The sequence below is a fragment of the Haemaphysalis longicornis genome, unplaced genomic scaffold (assembly GCF_048455015.1).
Source record: "Haemaphysalis longicornis isolate Haplotype H1 unplaced genomic scaffold, Haemaphysalis longicornis Haplotype H1 scaffold_13, whole genome shotgun sequence".
Taxonomy (NCBI): domain Eukaryota; kingdom Metazoa; phylum Arthropoda; class Arachnida; order Ixodida; family Ixodidae; genus Haemaphysalis; species Haemaphysalis longicornis.
Genome location: NW_027526233.1, coordinates 94,145,386 through 94,168,778, shown reverse-complemented (window position 1 = coordinate 94,168,778; position 23,393 = coordinate 94,145,386). Strand labels below are relative to the sequence as shown.

The 23,393-nt window shown below is 45.3% G+C and overlaps 1 protein-coding gene across 3 annotated transcripts in view; it reads right to left on the bottom strand.

The window, feature by feature from the left end:
- The window catches only part of LOC144164412 (boophilin-H2-like), a 48,151-nt gene extending 25,149 nt beyond the window's left edge, over positions 1–23,002 (bottom strand). Inside the window, exons 1-2 of one of the 3 annotated variants that reach the window (XM_077694938.1) lie at positions 22,868–23,002; positions 17,270–17,443 (exon numbers count right to left, since the gene is read on the bottom strand). In XM_077694938.1, coding sequence (XP_077551064.1) covers positions 17,270–17,443; positions 22,868–22,910 — 217 coding nt within the window. In that variant the 5' untranslated portion in view covers positions 22,911–23,002. The remainder of the gene's footprint in view (positions 1–17,269; positions 17,444–22,867) is intronic. The other 2 variants (XM_077694940.1, XM_077694939.1) reach the window with 2 other exon arrangements.
- Positions 23,003–23,393: the final 391 nt, after the last annotated feature.

The following is a 23,393-nucleotide window of genomic DNA, read 5'->3' as shown; positions in this document are numbered from 1 at the left end:
GCTTACGCCAGCCCTCATGCATACGAAGTGGCAGTATTTGTACGTTACCGAGTGGTTGATGGCAGCTTTGCCGTCCGGCTCCTAATGAGAAAGTCTCGCATTGCACTGCTTTTAGACGCAACATTTTGGCGTGAAAACTGTACTATTTCAGAGTTCTCATACTGTACCGCCTTTTCTGAACTGACTCAACAATAGCATTGCATTGGATTGATGGGGACGAGAACCACTGGACGACATTCGCAGGGAACCGTGTGCATGAAATTAACTAGCTGACCTTTAGCAAAAGCTGCGCCGGTGGTCACTGTTCGAGCGCAGACAACCCGGTAGACTTTTAACGGGCGAAGTTTCGCAGTATGTCTGACGCGAGAGACGATGTGGTGGACCGGGCCTATATGGTTGGCCGAACCGTAAGACAACGGGCCTTTGTATGCGTACACTGCGATTGACCAGCATGACCATTTTACCAGCGAGCTGGTGTGCGTGTACCTGAGCGCAGTCTCAAAGCAAGATGCCCATCCACCTACCCTACTGCTTAACATGGAGAACTACAGCTCGCTCTCCAGATTACTCTGAGCAATCCCTAGGATTACGAGGTTTACGAGGCTTCATGAAGTCGCACGATTTTTTCTGAACTATTGACGTCACTACAGATAGACAAGGTTGAGCGGTATTGGCTCGAGCTGGTGCAGGAAACCGCGTTCAGTTCAGAGGTCGCCGTTTTCATTATGTTGGAGAGTCCTGACTCTGCTGCCAGATATTGGCCAAGTTCGCTTGGTTAGAGTTGGACGCCGCTACAAGAACTTTATCGCCCAGACCAACTTGAACATACAATCCTGTCGCCCAGTGAGCACTTATTTACACGGCTATTGGTAAACGCAGCGAACGTCTGTCTTCTGCACGCGGGAGTTTAGGTTAAGCTTCTAGACATCCGGTCGAGGTTTTGGATCTTGAATGGGAGACAAACCGTCGAGAAGGTTCTTCTGTTCTGCCTGCCATATCGCCACCGTCGTTGCCTCCAGCGTCGGTACCTGTGGCCCCATTTCCGAAAGCACGCATAGCAGAATCATCACCATTCGGCGTCGGGGGTAGACTTCGCGGACCCCTTACGGCCACTCCACACAACATTCTGCGAAGCTTTATGCTGCCGTTTTCCCCTGTGCGGTGACACGCACTTTTCACCTTGAAATAACCTCCTGCATGAGGGCACAAGCATTCATCATCGTCTTTCGTCGCTTCATTCCCAGACAAGGTGTCTGATCAATAGTTTATTCGGATAACGGGAGGGCATTCGAAAGGCATTCAAGGCAGTTGTGCTTGTTGCTCTCAGAGACCATCCAGGACTACGCCAGTGCTCGCCGCATCAACCGGAAAGTCGTCACCGAACGGTCTCTCTGGTGGGTTTGATTCTGGGAACCCGTCCTCCAGACTATCAAGGTGCGTTGAAGCGCTGCCGAGGACGAAACAGTCTCGGCTACTGAGAGCTGCTCACTTGGCTGCCTGAGGTAGAAGGGATTATCAAAGGCCGCTCTCTAAGGCAACCGTGCGAAGATAGTACTGATGCAGTGGCACCAGATCCATTACACGTTTTGATTGGCAAGCACTCCCTGGGACTACCACCTCAAATTGCAGACTGTCGGCCTTGCTCCGCCATCCATTAGTTGCTACGGCGGGCGAAGTACAGAGACGACCTTCTGCGCTTACTATGCAAACGCTGTAAGGAAGAAAATTTCCCTCTTTTCCGTTACGCTCATTCCTGCCCCCTATCTTAATCTTCGGGACTTCACGTTGGCGACTTGGTGATTGTTAAGGACGAAAACGTCCCACCACTGCAGTGAAGACTCGGCATAGGGGTCGAGGCGTTCCAAGAAAGAGACAGCACGGAGACATATTTTATCACCACCTTCCCAAATGGCCAGGAAATTAGAAGGGCTGCACTGCGCTAATATACTCCTCGGGGCGAACGCCCACTCCTCGGACCCGCGCGGATGTTGAGTTTACCGTGGCAAAGGAAATGCAGTATAGAAAGAGAGTACGACGAAGCATGTGGGCAGCGGGGGCTGCGCGTGAGCATACAAAAAAAAATCCCCCGCACCTTCCCGAAGGGAATCGTGCAGAAATGCGAATGCATTGGGTGCACCGATTAGTGTGTTGCGAGTAATGGCGTAATTAATGACGAGAGTGTGAACGTAATCATTTATTCATCAGCACCTGTTTGTGTTATCGTTGTACCTGACGGCCACAATCACTGCCATGTGATCGCTAAAGTGCACGGTCAAAGGGTCTTTGAGAAGCATACGCGCGTCACAGTTTCGCGTAAAGACCAGATCAATGCAACTCCCGTGAATGGTAGTGGGGCACGTGTCGAAGCCGGCAGAGAGACAATGCATAGAGTGCCTGGTCTGTATGTACTCGATCAGCCACTCGACACTCTTCTTGCGCACGTCAACGTTGAAGTCGCAAACCAAGACTATGGAGTCAGAGGGTTTGGAGCGCACGCGCCCACTTTCCATAGCCGCGTCCAGCTGCGCGGCAAAGGCGTCTCGATCGAGGTTGGGCGCGAGGTACAGGGTCACCACAAAGACTCCGTCTCCGGTGTAGGCAAGGGTGTACAAGTCCTTGTACGAAGACGTGTCTCGAACGGGAGACGTGGCCACGGCGTGCGATATCAAGTTCCCATACACGTTAGACACGAGACTAACACCGCAGTACTCGCCGTCCTTGCCGCTTCGAGCAAACTAGTACAGCTCGCTTCAAGCGCATGCGTTCAGCATTGAGCGCGGAGAGATAACCCCTGCGGGCGCACGCCGACGGAGCACGACAACCCCCGACTAAGAAATGCATTCGCATTTACGACGACAACGACGACGAAGGCAGAACTACGAGGCGCGCGCTCACGTGCGCTCGCGCTGGAGTAATGCAGGCGCACGCCGGCCAACGGAGCAAGACAACCCCCGGCTAATAAATGCATTCGCATTTAAAACAGAAGTGTTTGACCTTGCAGCAAGGCTAACGACGCCTTCACTGTCCCTACACTTAGAACAGTCTTCGTACAACTTATTTCCTGAACTCTTGATAGGTTTTTCTAATTACCCTTTTCGTAACAAGCTTTGCAACATTTTTGAGGTGTATCCTGTACCTTGAAAATGCAATACAATAGATCAACGACGCCATTTAATAAATAAAATTAGAATATAAAAGTCAAGTCCCGAATTCCACAAGAACTAAGCGCCTTTCCTGAGCCCCAAGCTTTCCGTGATGCTTAGAATCCACTTTACACCCCGGAGGCTTTCTGTGATTCTGTTCCATACTTCTGTGGGTACATAGGTCTTCTTACGAACCAGTGAAATCAGATATAAGACAGCGCTCGTCTTTGTGTATCGTTGTGTGTTGCCTTTTAGTCTTGCGCAAGTGCATCATGAATGGTTTCCAGCTAGGCCCGCATGCAGCGCTAATTTAAGGTTTACGGGTTTGCATACCACTCCGTCCCAAAAAGCCAGTGAACGACAGTTCGAGGAAAAGAGCTCCCGTGCAGCGTCTTCCAAACAAATACCCGAGAAAATACTCACTGACAAAGCCACGTGTCCTACCTTTGTTGGGCCCCAGGCCATTTTTTCGAAATAACTACCAGCCATGGAGAGTCATACGCAAGACATGCCGAGAGACGACGTAATTGCGCAATTTAACGGGCAAACAAAAGCGGCGGCGCGTTTATACCGTGGTAGAATAGGTCGATGACACATGACCGGCTATATATGGTGCAACCTAGAGTTACCAAAAAGCCCCTGTATACCTCACCCAAAACAAAAGGACTACTGTGCGGGTAGGCCCGCGACATCTCGTCAATGTGCTCTACAAGTGTGTACTTTATAATGAATATTACTGATCGAGAAAAATAAAAACTATTCTTTTATTCTGTTGAATGAGCATGGACAATAAATAACACGCAATACCGAAACTGTATGATTGAAAATAACTTTTCAGTGTGTAATTACCGGTGCCTTCTCGCTTTGATATTGAAGGCTCAGTTTGCGATGTCAGGTGACCCTATCTATGCACCCAGCTTTGAGGAACACGTACGACTTCCTAGCAAACTGGCACTCACCAAATAAACCATGACTGTAAACACAATTAAATATTATTTCTTGCACCATCAACTAAAGTTTTGTTCATTACACAAGGTGAAACAATTTAGGTCGACAGGCTTTTTAAAAATTAGGCACTTATATGTACGTGAAGACTACTTCAACAGTGAGGTTATGCACCAAAGCGGGACACATAATGTGGTGGTAAATATTGACGTTAGTGGCTTAATTGACAAAAGTTGAATAATACCTTTTGAATGTACGCTGTAAGAAGGCATGTTTGTTTTGAAATGTTAATGCGATCGTACTTCTACTCGGTATAACTTTGCAGAATTCAAGCGCATCCGTTTTCCGAGACATAGAACTGCGTTGTTTATTTGCCGTTCGCGTGATTACACATGCACGACAGTGAGGTCCGGCGCAGAGCTCCTCCATTTGGTTATGTGCCTTCTGTTAACAGGGTTACCAGCGCACGTAGACGAGGACACAGAAGGAAGACACAATAGGACGAGGCGCTTAACTCGAGATATGAAAATGACAGGACAAGGCGCTAAAGGTGAGCATCTTGTCCTGTCGTTTCTTTTTTCAGTGTCCACGTCTGCGTGCGCTGATAACACTGCTTATATGCGTAACCAACTACACAAGCAAGCCATCGTCGTGTGCCTCCGGTGTACGTTGTTTAGTTAGATAACGCCGTGGTGGCAGTCGCAAAACGATAACTGGCACCCTTTCAGTCTCGCCTGTAGTTGTGAACCGCTATAGAAACATAAAACAAAGGGGAGGAGCTTTGCGCACGTCTTCACGGTCGAGCATGCCTAATCATGCGATACTCAATTACATTTCAAAGTTTGACATCTCCGAGTAAGAATGCACTAGAATATTTCTGCCAAGTGAAACTGCGTAGAAACATGATTGGGTTTACTTTTGAATACAAACATGACTGCTGGCTGCATCCACTAAAGGAAAATATTCAAATTGGGTTAATCATGCCCCCTACATCATTTACCAGCAAATTCTCCGTACACCTGTTCGCGTAACCTCACTTTAGAGGTGGTGTTCGCATAAATGTGAGCATCTATTTTGAAATAAACCTGTTGACCTAATTTTCATCAAAATTTATTGGCAACTAAGGTAGCGCCGACCAAGTGTGGCGGCCACCGTGGAACATTTCCAGTACTATGAGAAAACAGTGCTATCGGGTTGTTCTTTACCCTTACCATTATTATAACCTTTTTCCAAATCTTTCTCACGAAAATGTTTTCTCCAACCATAAAAAAATCGGAAAGGTTTCGAGGCAACGCCTCGTACTACGGAGTGTTTCTTCCAAGATGCCTCCCTTCTCAACGTTGGTATCTTTCCCACGAGTAGAGGACCATCCATTTCAAGGAATTCAGAACAGCCAAGTGCCCTCTTCAAATTCAGAGAATCCCTTCACAGAACACCGGTTCACACACACTTCGGGAATGGCGCTGCGGCCGAAACTCACCCGACGTATGTGACTAAGGCAACAACTGTGTGATCCCTTAATTGCTTCAAGATAACGTGTCATAGCACAATGCAATCGCGCTCTTAGGGTAGCCGAACCTAACTCAACGCGTGAAAAGAAAAACATCGGAGTAGCTTTGGCAATAGGTGACTGTTGGTTATATCTGACTGCGCCGTTCTCGCTTGCCTTTGACCAGAAATCGCTGTTAGCTTCCTAAATGCAGTAAACAGGACGCTAACCCGTTCCGAAGGCAAACGACCACTAGAAGGTCCGCGCACAAATAGCTAAAAAGGATGTTGGAATCAGAAAAACGCGGGCTGCTTGACTGTACCTGTTGCTCGGAATCACAGCAACGTGGGGTGCCCGACTTAGCCCTTCTGGAACTATCACACACACGTATGAACGATGGTGATGACAGCGTATCTGTCCAATTGCACAAATCTGATATTGCAGTACGATAACTGATCAAATAAATTTTCCCAAAGTGTGTTTCGTAGCCGTCCATTTTTGCGCGTCGGTAGGTATTTACTTTTTAAGAGTTAAATTGCCTGTAACAGGTTTTTTGTATTTTTTTCCTTTTCTGGGGCTTACATTTTTATTGTCTTGTTTTACACGGCTCTCCTACATGAAAGTGATCCCAGAGGCACGGCTGTGATTTTTTAATGATTACATAAAATCATCATCCGCTTCTGTGCAAACACGTTTGGTGTTAAGTAGGCCAGGGGGTCACGATTCCACATTAGGCATAGTTTAATTTATGCCAAAAGACCTACTATACAAAATAAAACGAATTAAAAAACTACCAGCCGCCCTTGGCACTGGCGCAAAGAAACGATGCCATGAGATGGTTCGTCTTTGCTACGGCGAAATTCCGCTGTACATTGTGGCAAAATGCAGTTCCATCAAGAAAACGCAAAAGTTCTCGCCAGAGTCGCCACATCGGAAGGTGCCTATGCTGGGAGGGACACAAAAAGCCTGCAACGAGGCTTGCCCATACTCTTTGTGGCACCGTAGCCCGGCGATATTGCAGATTATTAACCAGCTTATATATGTCCAGCAGACCATTTACGTCCCGCTCACGCAAACAGAGAACAAAGATTCGGATCTCCTGTCCGGATTCGACGACACGAGCTTTACCAGCCACCAAGCGCATGTTGCTAACATTTCGTCTCTGGAACTTATATCCGGCAAGCGGCCTGGTATAGGCCTGTTTGGCTGGTTTTATCTGATGAAACAGATGGGTGGCGCACGAAGACGCCCTGCTGTCCCACCGAAGTAGAATAAACACTGCAGAAAGTTAACTCAACTCATAGGGCGTGAGAGATCTGCAAGCTTGCCGCATCTCAACTCACTTTTTTAAAACGCACGCTTAAGCATGAACTGTTACCGCAATAAAAGACCACGCCCTGTGTACCCACCACGAACAACTTTGAAAAAAATGGTAATGGCTCACAAACGCTGGTAGTTGCACCGTACACCAGGAAACATAGAAGAAACAGAACCATCAGCAAATTGAAACGGACGCAAATCAACGTTTTATAAAACAAAAACACCCATAGCTCCTTCAAAAATGGCATATAATGAATTCTTACTTCTTGGCATTGAACGGGACCTTCTTGCTTTTACGATAACATAGGCAGAAAAACAGCTCAAATATTTAGAGGAAACGCCACGCAGTTTGAAACAGTGTTGTACAGACCGGCGTTCCTGGAACTAGTTCTATTTTGGAGGAACGGAGGAACGCAACTATACCATTAGGGGCGGTGGAACTGTATTGGTAACTCGATAGGTTTTAGAAGGAACGGCAGGAACGGCGGTCCTTCTGAAGCGTTACATAGCTAGGATTTGGCTGTTTTGATGCCAAGGCTAGAGTGCAAAAATCCACAATTCGCTAGTGTGTTTATCTTCCTATAAGCTGGCCAATTTGCCCGCCCTTCAGCGGAACGCGCTTCCTGGAAGGCCAAGCGCAGAAGAATGACAACGCAGCAGGCCGCATCTTTTGCTTGCTTTTATGCCGTTTGAGCTTACGTGGCGTTGCACGGGTGCATAGCGCAGCCGCGAAAATTCCTTTTACCTTTCATCGTTTGTCTGGTGAGGCCAGGATGCCCGTCTGGCCGATAGACTTGTTACCTGCCTGGGAAAGGTTTCTACGTCCGAACGGCACTAGAGGTACTTTGATAAGCCACTGTATTTTGTCAGCGATAACTACCGAATTTGTACTCCCGGTCCGGGGGTGCGTTCTTGTTGAGGGAGTTGCTCTCGCTGCGTGGCCTTTCGAAGAGTCACCGGGATTGCAGGGTCACCGGGAATTGTTCTGTATTGCGCGTTTGAACCCCTCAAAGGAAAGCGCGAGCTCGTTCTCGCCAGTTGCTCAATCCCAAGGTTTAAGCTCATCACTATTATGAATCCCAGACAGATCTATTGGAGAAAAGATGACCACCGACATAAAGACAGAGCTGGCTGCGGAGATCGAGCCCTTCAGCGCAGATTTTGCCACCTCGTCCGCTCCTGACGATTTCTTTTCCTTTGGGCAGCAAACGCTTTCAGGCAGTGGCATAGACTTCTTATTTTTCCGGGGGGGGGGCAGACCTGGAGTGGGCCTTGAAGCGGCGAAGGGAGGTGGGGAGGAAGCGGTGGGGGGTCCCTATAAGATGACACGTCATCACCGCGCTACAAAGAGGCTACCACTAATCATCATCATCATCATCATCATAAGGGGCACCTGCAGCAGTGAGGGCCTTTTACATTGGGTCGGCTAACTACGAGGTGTCCCCAAGTAAGACGTCCCGCAAATATATGAACCATGAACTTCAGCGGTTTGACGCATCCAGTAGAAATTTTATTGGATACGTGTTTTACTGGTCACATTTATTCAAAAATATTCCATGACTGAACCATCAGCACAAAAAAACGAGTCGATTTGTTTTTCTTCTACTGGGCAGTTCGGGGGTAAAAGAAAGGGATACGAGAAGGGGACACGACAGGGGCGCTACGCGCTGCTATGTTCATTTCCGTTAAGAGCCCCCGAAACGGGTCTGACTTTGACCACTCATTTTTGTATCCGTGTGTGTGTTGTGCCCGAGCGCTGGACACAAATTCGCTGCACCTGGCGACGTGCCGATGGCGGGGTCGATTCGCGCCTAGGTCAAACCGCCCGCGTCAGACGTTCCGCGACTTGGCGAGAAAGGCGCCGCCGAGTCTGCTCTCCCTTTTCCATCACGACAGCTGGACCAAATCATGCCTGGGACGAACTAATCCCCGCAGACACGCAGCAAGTAGCGCCTGGAGACGCCGCCGCAGAGTCGCCTTCCCTTTCCCGGTCCTGGCGGCTCGGCTGACGCAATCGCTTCGCCTCCATTCGCCAGATTCATAATGCCGCAAGTGATAGCTCCGACTTGAGGCATTGGAACTGCACGCGGCTGTAACGGAACCCTGGGGGTATAAAACCAGCCCGGAAGCACCGGTGGTGCGGCAGCATCTCATCGAAGGACCTGAGTTGAGAAGTGCTATCGCGCTTGTCTTAGCCATGTAACGCTCCCCATACAAAAATGCCTTATGGGCGTCTATGTAAAAATGTAGGGTGAGCTATGGCCGCCTATGGGTCTCTATGGTAACCCATAAAAGGGCCTAAATTAGGCTATAGCCAGCTGTTGAAGTTTTTTTGCATTTTGCACTAAATAATCTAAACCATACAATTCTCTTTAGACGATTATAGAATATCCTAGTGTGTTTAGTCTATAGAGTCACAGCTATTCAGTTTACTATAGCCAGCTAAAGAAAACTGTATGGCTTTAGTTCTATAGACCAGCCGCGACAAACCTCTTTTGGCTGGCTATAGACCATTGTTTAGCTTTAAGTCTACAGAGTTGAAACAATTCAGCTTTCTTTTGCCAGCTATTGAAAAGAGTTCGTCCTAAAGCCAAACAGAGAAAGCCATAAAGCTCATTTGGCTGGCTATAGACCGTTGTTTAGCTCTAACTCTACAGACTCAAAACCTTACAGCTGTCTTTTGCCAGCTATTGAAAAGAATTCGTCCTAAAGCTAAAGAGAGAAAGCCATAAATGCTCATTTGGCTGAATATAGGCCGTTGTTTAGCCGTAACTATATACACTCAAAACCATTCAGCTGTCGTTTGCCAGCTATTGAAAAGAATTCGTCCTAAAGCTAAAGAGAGAAAGCCATAAAGGCTCATTTGGCTGGATATAGGTCCTTGTCTAGCTCTAAAAGTCTACATACTTCAAACCGTTCAGCTGTCTTCTGCCAGCTATTGGAGAGAATCTGCCCTAAAGGTAAAGACAGGCACCCATAAAATCTTCTGTGGCTGGCTACAGCGCAACATATAACTCTACACCGTTAGACGTGTGACAATTAAGCAACATTTAGCCGGATTAAGGAAAGAGTTTGGCGCAGAATTTGCAGGCCTGCATCCATAAAAGCTTCCTTAGCTAACTACATAGTGACATCAGGCTCCAAATCTCCAGCCGCTAATAAAAAAGTGCTAGCCTATAAAGGTATAATTCGTGCAACCATTAAATCCTGTTCCGCTGGTTTCAATATATGACGCGTAATTCATGTACTCATGATTTACCTAGCTACATCTACAACACAGATTGAATAACGATGATGAGGTTCATTGGCCGGTTATATGAAAGTTTTTGTTCAATAACGTTAGGTACTTATTATACCAACAATGCGTGAAAAATACAATTGAAGGCAGCTACATCTTAACGCTCAAATTCAGATTGCAACTTTGGATACTGCGCGTTGGCAAAGCTTGCAAATGAACGTTGCCCGAAAGACTTATAAGTTCGGATAATTCTTCCACTGCGGCTCTTCGCTGCTGCGGTCAAGTGAAAAAGCGCATTCCTTTTTTACTTGGGGAGAGCGACCCATGCCGGACCGAAGGAGGCGCGGAGAGGAAATTCTGGGAAGCGATAGAAAGGTAGAGGGGACCATGACCTGCTAGCCCTTCGTGGAGGGGACACTCTTGCTTTCTGTTTTATTTTCAGTTGTTTGTTTTGCACACTGGTTTTGGTGAGGGGTACCAAATGACACGGCCGGGGAGGGGCGACGTGGGTGCAGCGCGCGTCGACGCTGTAGCACAGCCATGTGAAGAAAAGTTTTCGTTGAAAAGACGGTCAGGCGTTCCGCGCTGTGTTGGTGCACGCAGCACTGATAGTGACAGACAATTTTCCCTGAGTACTAAGAACAGATACAGTTTTTTCGGATGAAGAAAACAAAACGTTAAGCGATGTTGCATTTACCAAATAAAATAATTACCAGCGAACAAGTTAGAAAAAAGTAGAAAGATGGGCGTATCTCCTTATCTCCGCACTATTTGCTAGCACGATGGACGTGCTTATACCAGGATGTACTCAGTCAGCCACATCTCGTCTCCTGGCTCATGTTCGCGGACATGGCACGTGTTGCCTGGTGCTTTGAATTTACGATTCGACCGCAATGCGTTCGTGTAGATGGTGTGACGCCAAGCAAATGTGCCGCTTTTCGCAGTCGGAAATTTCAGTGTTTACTGTGAAAGTTTTATGATTATTTCAACATCAACTTGACGTCATGCGAAAATGGATACCTGCGATACTGCGACAGGAATTTCATCGTACGCAAAACTCCAGGGTGAGTGATCTTGCGAACTGCAGAGACTCGATAGTGCGAGAAATGCAGGACTTTTTTTTGGTGTTCAAGAATACGTTTCCAAACTACCCTGCACCACATGGGCATTGCAACGTACACAGAAGGGAAGATTTTCCGCGGTGATGAGACAAAGATAATTATTTTTTCGTGAACTGAGAAAACTTACAAGGAACTTATTGAGCGGACTTGGCAAACGTTTTTTTATTATTGCATTGTGTGCGACCGTCTTCATTGTTTTATTGAGAGTGTATTTTCATTTTAGCCACCGTGCTTGCAGCTGTGTGCGTTGAGTACTGAGTGCAATAAACGACTTCTGAGTGCTCTCTTTTCTGTGGACTACCCAGCACCTGTAGGTATTTGTGTCTCGGTGGGCGTTCGCGGGGAATGTGCCGCGTAGTGTGGCTGTCGATCTAATAACGTGAGCGTGAGCCAGAGTGTTGGAATGCGTGTGCTGTGTGTTTCGATCGGCGTATGTGAACTACTGTTTACTGGCGGCGAATTAGCGTAGATAGTATCCCTTTATGTAATGCATGGGATGAATAAACCCCTTGGTTTTGCTTTCCTTGTTTGGCTGTGTTTAAGCCTTTTGTGAATGAAAACTGGCGAAGTGTTGGCAATTGCAACCTTGCACTCCCCCTATATCACTGAAGTGTTCACAGAGCATATATTACAGAATGCAGATAGCCACACAACCTCAGTGCCACAGAAGTTCTAGAGACCCGCAAGGCTATATGCCAGCATGGCAGCGTGTTAATAATTTCTCAGCGACTCCTCCTGTCGCTGTGTTTGAAGTAGTGGTGATCCTCTTCTGGCTGCAGCCCATGCAAAAACATTGTATGGTCGGCTATTGAAAACCCTTCTTATGGTTGTCTTTAGCTATTTGGCCCAATTATCTTTAGATGTTTCCATGGCTGTCTTTAGCCATTTCTATGGGTGTCTTTAGTTTCTACTATAGCAATAGCGACATCGAAAGAAGAGCTAAAGACAGCCATAGAACCGGCTATAGAAGATGCTAAAGACAGCCATAGGAATGTCGATACGAATAGCTAAAGACAACCGTAGAACCGGTTATAGAAGAAGCTAAAGACACCCATAGGAATTTCGATACGAATATCCAAAGACAACCACAGAACCGGCTATAGAAGACGCTAAAGACATCCATAGGAATGTCGATACGAATAGCTAAAGACAGCCATAGAACCGGCTATAGATGAAGCTAAAGACACCTATAGGAATCCCAATACAAATTGCTAGAGACAATCATATAACCAGCTATAAAAGAAGCTAAAGACACGCATAGCAATGACGATACGAATTGCTAAAGACACCCATAGAAACGCCTAAAGATTATTGGGCCAAATAGTAAAGGACGACCATAAAAAGGATTTTCTATAGCCGACCCTACAATATTTTTGTATGGGTCTTGCTACATTTGTATATATTGCATATAAATGCTGCTTTAAATAACCATTAGCTCGGCTACTTCGTCGCTATGGTCTGCGCCGCGTCGATAGCGGACTGGGTAGGGCAACGTCGCAACAGTAGTGACTGAGCTGGGATGGCCCAGTCCCAACAGTGTATATGGATGTGTTTTGGAGGCTTGGAGTGGGTATCGCTCGCAGTCGACTGCCGCAGTGCACCCAGCTGCTGACGGTGCTTGGCAGCCGTTTCAGCACTGTCCAACTGCTCTGGCGTGCTTTGTGACCTCGAAAACAAAGTTTGCAGACAGGCTTTTCGGAGGCGTGATAGCTTGCACTGACGTCACTGTATTCCCGTGTTGGTGCGTTGGTTGCACAGTGGAAATCTGCAGCTCTTGGTTCGAGAAGCGCTGATGAAGCTGGGCGCTATCGATAAAAAAGTGCGATGGCGTCGTTATGGGCAAGCAATATGTTTTACGAGACGTTCCAAGACTCGAGCTGGAGGTAAAGACCCAACGTCTGGCGTTGGCGTTCATCATATAAAACGGCCCTATCACGAGGCCTTCCACAGTGCGAGCTTAAACTAGGCACAGGTTGCTAGCGAGGAGTAGTCGCCCCGCCAGTAAACAGCAGATCAAGGTAGGGGAAGAACAACCACCGAAATTCACCGTCGTCGTCAGCTTCATCATTGCATGGTGGCATAAACGAGAAGCAGCGCATCGGGTTGCCATTCGAAAGCAAAGCGCTCCTCAAGCAGCAAGATGCCAGCGCTGTTCGACAAAATATGCGAGGCGAAACAATGCGTCACACGCGTTCGACTGGGCATTATGATGTCCGATTAACAACCCACAACCTGCACAGTGGGGCTATATGCTCACTTGTAAATGGACAGCACGAGGACATAGTCCTACCAAACCTGAGCAAAAAGTTTCAAAACGGCAGCCTAATAACACCATGTGGTTCACACAAACCATGCAGTCAATTTGACGCGAATCACGTAAACTAACTGCGACTTTTTAAATGAGCGGTTCCGCTCACGAAACGACTCCAGAGCATGACATGTATCTATGGAAACCGCTTAAGACCGGAAAAGAGCGACTTCCGTTCGCGTAGTGCATGCATCGTGAGCAGCCCATACCGCTTCCCCTAAAACTATTTGAATGAAGCAAGCGGAACGAACCAGGTACGCGTTCCAAGGCCGTGCATTTGTGAACAAAAATTACTGCTCCAATCAACAGGTGCCGTAGAAACAGAGCAACTGTGGCCACGCTTCCCACCAGGGCCTAACCCCCTCGTTTTTCCCTTTTCACCGCGACCCCTTAGCGAGCGACCGCCGAAAAACGCTAAAAGCGCCAAACAAGGAAAGGCAAAGGAGGGAGGTGCAGTTTTCGTTGCCTGATTTTACCATCCTTGAAAGATAAGCAGCACAGCGCCACCACTAAATTTCTGAAACTCGTACACGTGCGTCCAGACTTGAGTTTGTGATGGAACTTGTTTGCACTGCTGTACTCACGAGTGCATGTACTCACGAGAGCAAGCACTCGAAAATACAGTATTCATAAGTATTTTAATTATGAGTACTGTGTACTCATAAGTACCATACTCCCCAGTACTCATACTCATGAGCACTCATGCTCATAAGTATTGTACTCATGCTCGGTATGTCGACGACGAGTACCACGCGTTTGATGACCTGCTATTATTTCAGAATGAGCGCCAATGATACGGCCATTACAGATAAGTCGGCGCTCTCTGTTTGAACTGGTGCACAGCCCAGCGGCAATTATGATGCTGATGACGATCAGCACATGTTCTTTCAGAAACCTAAAGGCCTCCCAAACAACCCATGGTCAGTATTAACCACGCAAGAACAGGCGATGGCTACCGCCTTAGCCATTTCGATCTCGGACTGGGCCTTGAACCGTCCGGGTTAAAATGTTTATAGTTGGCCACCTCACACGTTCTTTTTTTGCAGAGGTTTGCAGACGCCTTCCTTGATTAGCAGACAGGGTACTTAATAAATGCTTCAGGAACTGAATAAAACGTTGCCGTTAGTGTGCAAAGAAATATAAATATATCAAAAGTGTACATAATAATCATGGTTAAGTATCCCCCATGAGCGCAACTGTCGCAATGCTGGAACAAGTAGCCAATTAAAACATCCTGGCACAGGCACGAGAGCAATACCGGCCCAAAAAATAATGACATAGGGTTTACTAGGCAAGCAGTATAAAATAAGGAAAATAAATTGTTCAGTCACTAGAAGCTATGAATGGAAACACTACTTGCTGTCGGTGATGCCAAATAGAGTAAAAAACTGGCGGCGTATTTAGGAACTGAAAAGGACCATTGTGCCGGCTAAAGAAGCCGTGGGACAAAGTATGATAGAGTCAGCGATTTGGGATAAAACACAATCGGTATGGATCAGGTAGGCTCCTGCCGTAAACGATATCAATGGTAAAAATAGGTGAAGGAATTCAACTCGGACTCGACGTGTAGAGGGACGAAATGACATCCAGTCGTCTATAAGGATGATAGAGTGGCTACCGAGAGACTGCCTGGAAAGTAAGGCCAGTAATAAATAAAAATATCTTTAAAAATAAATAAAAAACTGCGGCGAAAAACGCACTTGGGCCGCACAGGTCAGGAGTGGTTGGAAGTCAAGGGGAAGGGCCTTTGCCGAGCAGTGGATAAACATATGATGATGATGATGATAATAATAATGCTGGTTGTGGCGGTGGTGAAAAAGTAAAGTTTCAGCAATCTAGACACACAATGTTTCATCTACAGGTTTTCCCGCTCAATTTACTCCAATCGCTCTCTAATTTAATCACGCGCCAGCGAGTAATTTATTTTAAACGCCATCTATTTTATTCCAGGTGCCAGCCAATTTATTCCAAGTGCCAATCAATTTATTCCCGGCGCCAACAAAATAATCCAGCTGGCTGACGGCTGTTCAGGGGTGTTTTTTTTTCAAATGAGGCGCAGCTTTGCAGACTTTGTTGCGCGTGCGGTTCTGAAAGCGTAATGTTTCTTGGCCAATTATGGGAAAAATATCTAACGCGGACAGCGCAATTGACATTTAGTAATACGCGCCGACAAAGCAAGCCGTCTTTTTTGATCCACTGAGCTGATCGTGTGCAGAAGAGCCGTCGATAACTCACATCAGAAGCATGGTCTGGTCTTCGCGTAACAACGCCTTCAAAAGCTTCTTTGATAAGAACACATTACCTAAACGCCCTTTGCATTCTGATTTTTAATGAACGAGTGCTTTTCTGCCGTGGTAAGTATTATTTCCAAATGATAATATCCTCTTCTCGCGTAGGAAATATCACCTGCTCGCGTCAAAAGTATCTGCTCGCGTAACACGTCCGCTGACGCAACAATACGCGAGCCGACGCCACTTCTGGTGGCCTCGCAGACGATCAGTTCCTGTGGCCAACAGTCAAACAAGATCTTTCTCCTGGTCTGCGCGGGTTTGTAAATTTCCATTAGGCTTTGCAAATAGGATATTTTCCGCATATTGAATGAATCAAGAAAAACCACATTCCCCCCCCCCCCCCCACGCGCAACTCCGCAAAAAGGCGCCTTATTTCGCACATACCACTCCTGAACGACCTTTTGACAGCAAGATTAATTTGTGTGGTACAGGAATAAATCGGTTAGCGCTTAAGTTAGATTCCCTGGTACCAGGAATGAATTAGATGGTGTTCGGATAAAATCAGATAGAAGTTAGATAACATTAACGGGCGTTCGGATTAAGCTGTAAACGATTGGAGTAAATTGTTGGTAAAACTTGTATTTGGGTGAAAACAATACCGCTTTTCTAATGCAATATTCAAGGTATGAAATTAGACAAGTGACCACTAAAAGAGAAAATATGACAAATACCCGACAAAAACAAAGACGGCAACCGCAAAAAACGTACGATGTGATTACATTTATACACGGAAGATGAACAAGCCCCTCTAGGTCACATACGACGAAACATTATAAGCAGGTCAATCGTTTGAGTCGATTCGGATTTTATTAGAATCTAGGGGAAAGCAACAAGGTGGTCGAGAACCTAAATAAGCACACCTACAAAGAGAAAATTTACGAATTATTGCCCTATTTCTATTGCGGATCAATCTGCGGATTTTGTTTTTTGTGGTCCGCAGGAAATCCTCATGATAAAGGTTTCATGACGTTGACTTCCAGCCGGATTGCACCTCAACCAGAATGCGATGGTTGATGTGACAGGAGAGATTTTAAATGAGACAGAAAAAACCTCCTTACCACTTGCATCCTTGTGGAATCAAATAGTTATGATGAAAAATGCTGTTTTGAACAGAGGGGTGTAATGCATTACCAAGCCTTAACATCCACACGAATGCTTCTGTTTGCGTGAAGAAGTGAGGTCTGGCTAGAGGCCATACTGTTCACGAGAACGTGCAATGCATGCGTAGAAAAAGAAATTAATTTACTCATCCGACGTTATGACTTAAACATATTTTAGTACATAATTACATTGCCGAAGGAAACCCTAATTTCTTAAGACGCACAACTCACCGCTCTCCGCAGCCCAACTTGATCGTTTCCCGTAAATCTCTACGGGACACGCAATGTTACTGATTTTATCACTTTCTACTCACCCTTGCAAGTGTACTGGCACTGACTAAGAAGTAGAAAGTTGTTGGCATTTCCATCGCAGCCTCCATAAATAAACGGCTCACACGTCTTGGTGGTTGTGTTGTAGTAGTAGCGTGGGACATAGGCACGACAGGGACCTTCCTCCTTTGGCAGCAGACAGATGCGGTTCACGTTCGCTGCGCGCAGGTGCGGTAAAATGTATTTTTATATTTAAAATACACTTCCTCGGCAGAGTCGTTGAAAAGCAAAAGCTTGTTACGTTTTGCTGCACCATAAAAATAGGTACAGGGACGTTCTTACGTTGACATTTCTTTTTCACCACAAGGCCCAATTTTTCGTTATGTGGTAACTGGAAAACGCTTTCGGTTAGCTCCTGTTCTAAATAAATGGTACATTTACTGCCAATATTTTCGAACAAAGTTATCCTGTCATTATCTTAGTACTGTGCGCATTGTGTATTATGAAAGAAATGAAGAGAAAACATTTTTGGGAGTCGTTTCGATGGTGGGATGCGTTAGGGAATATACAGTAGTTCACAGTCATCGTATGCTGTTGTGGTGAGTGCAATGTAAAGAAACAGATGAATGATTTTAGGAGTTGAGAAACGTGGTCACAGCGCCGAAATGATAAAAAAACACAACCACCTGAGGATGAGGAAATAGGAATAAGAAACAAACTAACTACTGATGCAAACAAGCAGATGAATTTTGCCTATGGAATGAGGAGGATGATCGCCAAATGAGCAAGCACAGTATTCTTTTCATCCCTTACGCACTTATTTCTTGGTATGTCTTGTGGTTCTTATACTTGGTCATGAAACCTTAGGAGCGGTTTTGCATAGGGCGTAAGCGTAACCCTCATGATACGTTTGTGACTCTGGACATAATCTAGTACCTGAAGCATACGTTACACGAGCGACTCGACTCGATATCAAGGAACGTTTTTGTTATATGTTTCCTGCGATTATCGTGCTTTCCATGTTTCGCAGCTGTTGGTCGTGCTTTCTGTTGACTTGTTTTTTACGTTGCCATTTTATGTTTTACGCACCTAACTCTTATCTCGTCCACCTTCAAACTAACCCCATAAACTCACACTTTACGACCCTTATTTACCTACTGTGCAAGTCGGCCTTGACAATGATCCAAGTGACCTTTTTTCTGAAAATATAGCCCCGTCACCCGCCCTTGGCTTTAACCTTTCTCTAACATACCTCCCCGCTGGTGTGCAGCATCGCTGTTTTCTTCTATACATTTCGTTCCTTGTTCACTTGTGTGTTTAAGATGGCGATGTGTCGGCCTATTGTCATTTCTTTGTATACATTTCCTATAAGTAAGGGGTGGCAGTCGTAGCGGCCGTATCTCTGTAGCAGAAGGTCAGGGGATAGTGGCATGGCATTCGCTGGTATTTAACTAGTGACAGCCAAATGCCTTCCACGGCATGACTGTGATCTACGTAAATTGCTTTTCCTGATGCTTTTCCTGAAAAGTTTTCCTGATGCGGTATGTGCTCATGCACTACCTTCATACTATGGACATTGGGTATTAGTTGCGGTTTGTAACTCTTTCTCTAAGCAGTGTTTCTCTACTCCCATTTAAGGCCGCGGCATCTGTCTTTTGTCTACTCTGATTTCATCGCAGATTACCGGTAATGCATCCATTTTTCATCTGGTGCCCCTGGGGCTACAAATATCACCGGCCCCTAACAACGGTATTTATGAGTTGTGCTTGCTGCTCGATGCAATATGCACGCCCGCTAGGTTTACCGCTCAGCCAGCGAGAGCTGGTCCTAATTCCTTCCTGCCCACCACACCCTGTAATGCTGGCAGAAAATTAGAATGGGCCAGGAATCGACGCCAGTTCCAACTGTGTTTTCGGCCATTGTTGCGACAGGATCTCCGCTCCCGGTGACGCTCTTGTGGAGAGCCGAGAGCAGCCGGCCGAAGGGTGGGGCGTGAAGTAGTCAAAGTATCTGATCGGGTCCCCGGTTCACCGACCCGCACCTCAAACTGTCCTTTGCATCGGCTTAAATTGACGAAAACACAGCCGGATTTTCCTTCGCGAAATTGTGGGTGAGGTTCTTGGCTTCTTTTATATGACATTTCTTTCCTTGTTTAAATATTTTACATGAGAGGAAGATATCCGTAGGGTGGTTCACCGTTGGAAATTTTGGCTCCTTATAATTAGGCTTCCAAATCGGTTATTGGGTACTGCCAACAAGGTGCACCTTTGTCTACACTAGAATCTTGGTACCGTACCCGTACCACTGACATTCCAAGCTGCAGAATCGGTAAGGAATAGCAGGGAGGACATTGTGACGTAATATTGGTACAATAACTAACTGGGAAGAAAAGCTCTGGAAAGCGATAGGTTGTGTCAAGTTTTGTTAAGTGCCTTGTTTCAACCAAGTTTGATATATTATTCTTTCTACTGCCGTAAATTCTTAATCGCGCATGGCGCGAGCAATATCGACAGTAATTTCGCTAATTCAATTACTTTTGCTAAATAAAACTTCCGACCTGTTGAAGCGCAGTTGGGGAGTGCCAAATATTTATTTGTTATACCCGGGTTTGTGTTTACATTATCAGCTTGTGGCACTGTTCTAATGTATGCACTACAACACACATGTCATCTGATTGGGTATTATTCACCTGAAAGCTGCTAGAAACCGCGATCTCAATGTACCTTGCTCAAAAAAAGATTATTTTGACTCCATTGGTGATTCTTTTAAAAACGCTAGCACCAACAAAGGGAAGTTGTCCGATGGTTATTTTAATGATGATTACAGTGCGAGAATTGTACACCAGTGCAGGCCCCTTTTTACATCCACGCATTCTTGGGAGATTTAAAATACCACAAGTCGTTGACAGAGTTCTCCAGGTCATGGTAATCGATTTATTATATTTATTATATTTATTTATCAACATCATCATCATCATCATCATCATCATCATCATCACCAACCTATCTACGCCCACTGCAGGGCAAAAACCTCTCCCATTATTCTGCAATTACCCCGGTCCTGTGCCAAATGTGACCAATTTATCCCTGCAAACGTCTTGATCTCAACTGCCCATCTAACTTTCTGCCGCCCCCTGCTACGCTTGCCTTCTCTAAGGATACACTATGTTACCCTTAATGACCAACGGTTACACTGCCTGCGGAATGCATGCCTTGCCAACGTCCATTTCTTCTTCTTAATTTCTAGTAGTATGTCCTTAACACGCGTTTGTTCCCTTGCCCACTCCGCTCTCTTCTTGTCCCCTAATGTTACACCTATCATTTTCCGCTCCATTGCCTATCTGAGTCGTTCTCAATTTAAGTTGAACCCTCTTAGCGAGCCTGCAAGTTTCCAAAGTGAGCCTCCAAGTTCCTTATCGAGCCTCCAAGTTTCCAAGCCTCCAAAACTGAAAAGTAATGGGCTGCCTAATATCCCAAACTATGTCGCGAAGTGGACCGTTCATGCTCTTATTCGCACCCAGTTGGTAGCCACGGTCTTTCATATATCAGTTTCCGTGCTTTATGCAGCTATTAATATGAACTGGCCACTGGTACCCTGGACGCAATTTGCGTACTCTAAAAAAAAGCCACCTGCAAAAGCAATACATACTTGAAGTTTCTTGTTTCATCCTACTTTTTACTGGTCAGGTACGGTGCTAAAGCAGCATATTTTCTTATTTGCAATATTAAACTATCATTTTGTCTCATTATCCTTCCCTACTTCTTGCGGACATAAATATGAGTAAAAGGCATTTTTACACGACAGATTTTACGAACAGCGTGTTCATTTTTAGAAATACATCAAACATTTGTATAGTACATAGTAGTGCTCAGCTTAAATATCAGGGTGTAAAACAGGCCAGAGCTTGAAGTTTTAGTTAAAGCAATCACTTTCAACAAAGTCGCTGTTTTTGTCGAAGCTTAAACTTTTGTTTATGCACACATTTTGTCGTATGTTATCAGTTCACCTCTTCCTCAATAACCAGCACCTTTGGTTTGGTGAAATAATGATTTATTCTCTTCTTCACGTGGATACTAAAATCTTACAAAAATAGGTGGTGACATCTAAGTGTCATGCAAAGTAACCAATATGGTACATCCTCGTAGCTAATTTGTTTGTGTCCAGTAGGAATAGTTTCGGGAAATGCTCATTTTTCTCACAGACGCATACTTTTCTCGCGTGTGAACGCTTCAGTATTTTCAGCCCAAGTATGTTTCCCCATTTATCGCCTCTTGTGTTCCATTCACTATTAGTCTTTTAAAAGTAACTGGTCGGGGTTCTCGTTTAATTAAACAGCTATTTCTTTACTTACCATGATGCAATCAAATCAAGGCGTGATTCTAAAAAGCACTGTGCACGCTCTTTTTACTGAATCTGTAGAAAGCAATGTCGCCGCGAAAGAATGTGCAGTGAATGGGCACCTTAATTTTTTTTTAACAATCGGAGAGTAATAGTGCCCAATGGAGACAGCATGCCTGTTTCGATTGGTTTCCGCACAATTTACGGAACTTGAAATCTAATCATTGTGAGGGAATAAATTTTTAAAATAAACACACCTGTTATATGTCTATGAGAGGAAAAAGACGACGATAAGAGTTAGCGCTTTAATATATCTGCCACGAATTTATTGAGTGCAGCAAGATTTCGAACACACATTCCATATTATTTTTTTGTTTTGCTGAAAAGTGCCGAATTTGTCAAGTTAATCGAAGTACGAGATTTATAGCTCAAATAGTACTTACCCCTTCTACAGGGTTGCGCAAAGTCACTTGGCTATTTCATGCGACGGTATGTCTGCGTTTTCGGCCTTAATGAGGGCGCGAAAGAGGACTTCCAACAAATTCACATTAGGCTTGAAATGACCACGTAAAATATTGATGGCTATGGGTAAGTGTAGGCCCAAGTTGCGACGAGGTCATGTAAACCGATATCAACTGCAATTCGAATAAACTTTATAATTATGACGTCCAAGAACTGAGATTTTCAAGAGTGCGTCATAAATTCAGAAATTACAAGTAGTTCTTGCGATTACTCAGTTAGTGCACCATAACTCTTACGTGCATTAATGCAACGCACTAGCCAAGCACTAATGTAGAAATGTTCCTACATATTGAATGCTATTCTGCACCAGAGATGCGAGCGAGCACATTTAAATTAGCTACTCTGTCCTCGGCTAAATAAACTTCAATACTCTGAATACCTAGACAAGATGCCCAGTGTTTGTTTTGACATAAATAGTAACGCTGAGGGATAAGTGGATTTATTATAACTATTTTACGAAGAGTAGTCCGAATAGTCAGATATAAAGATTACGAAAACAGCTTGCCTTCTAATTGCGTTTGTTCTGTAATCGGCGGTTCTCACTTGGCGTATTATTGAATAATATTAACACAGCGATGTTTTTGTTTTATTGTCTGTATGTTACCATTGAAAACATTTTTACCGGTTTTCGAACAAAGTTGGGATCGGAAAACATTCTGATTAGCAGAACACTTTTCTTAGCGCTGAAGTTTATTCTAAAATTGGAGAAACGAAATTGTTTCATCTTAACTCGCCGAGTAGCCTTAAAATTTATGATATCCTATTGAGGCATTCAAACTCACCAAACGCAGTGCCCACGAGGGCCAGCAACACAACAGTCCTCATAGTGGCACTTTGAGTGATGTCTGATATGACCCCGAGAGCCGCCCTGGGGTCAATACTTATACTGGCGAAGCGGGTGTTAGCTCTGTGTTTGACAAACTTCAGCAGTTGCGCAGCCTGTTACAGATAACGTCCACTTCACGCTTGCGCCTTTTCTTGTGGATATCCGCCAGTCACCGAGTGGTACGTTTATCAGATGCTGGGGGCAGCGCCTTACAAAAAGAGTACAAGCAGGCGTTTGTCAGCACCTTTACACGCAGAGTTCCCATTGTTTACTTACTGCAATTTATCTTGTACTAAGGTATGTTTCCGCTAACGAATACTTAGTTGTTTGCATGAAACGATACTGCAGGTTGTATTCTGAATAAAATCTCCAATTATTTGCAGATCCCGAAGAATTGCATGTAAATTTTTCTACCTTTGGAGAAACTGTCCGTGGGAAACCGTCCGTGAGTGGCGCATCTGTCTCGTTGTTCTTCGTTTTTT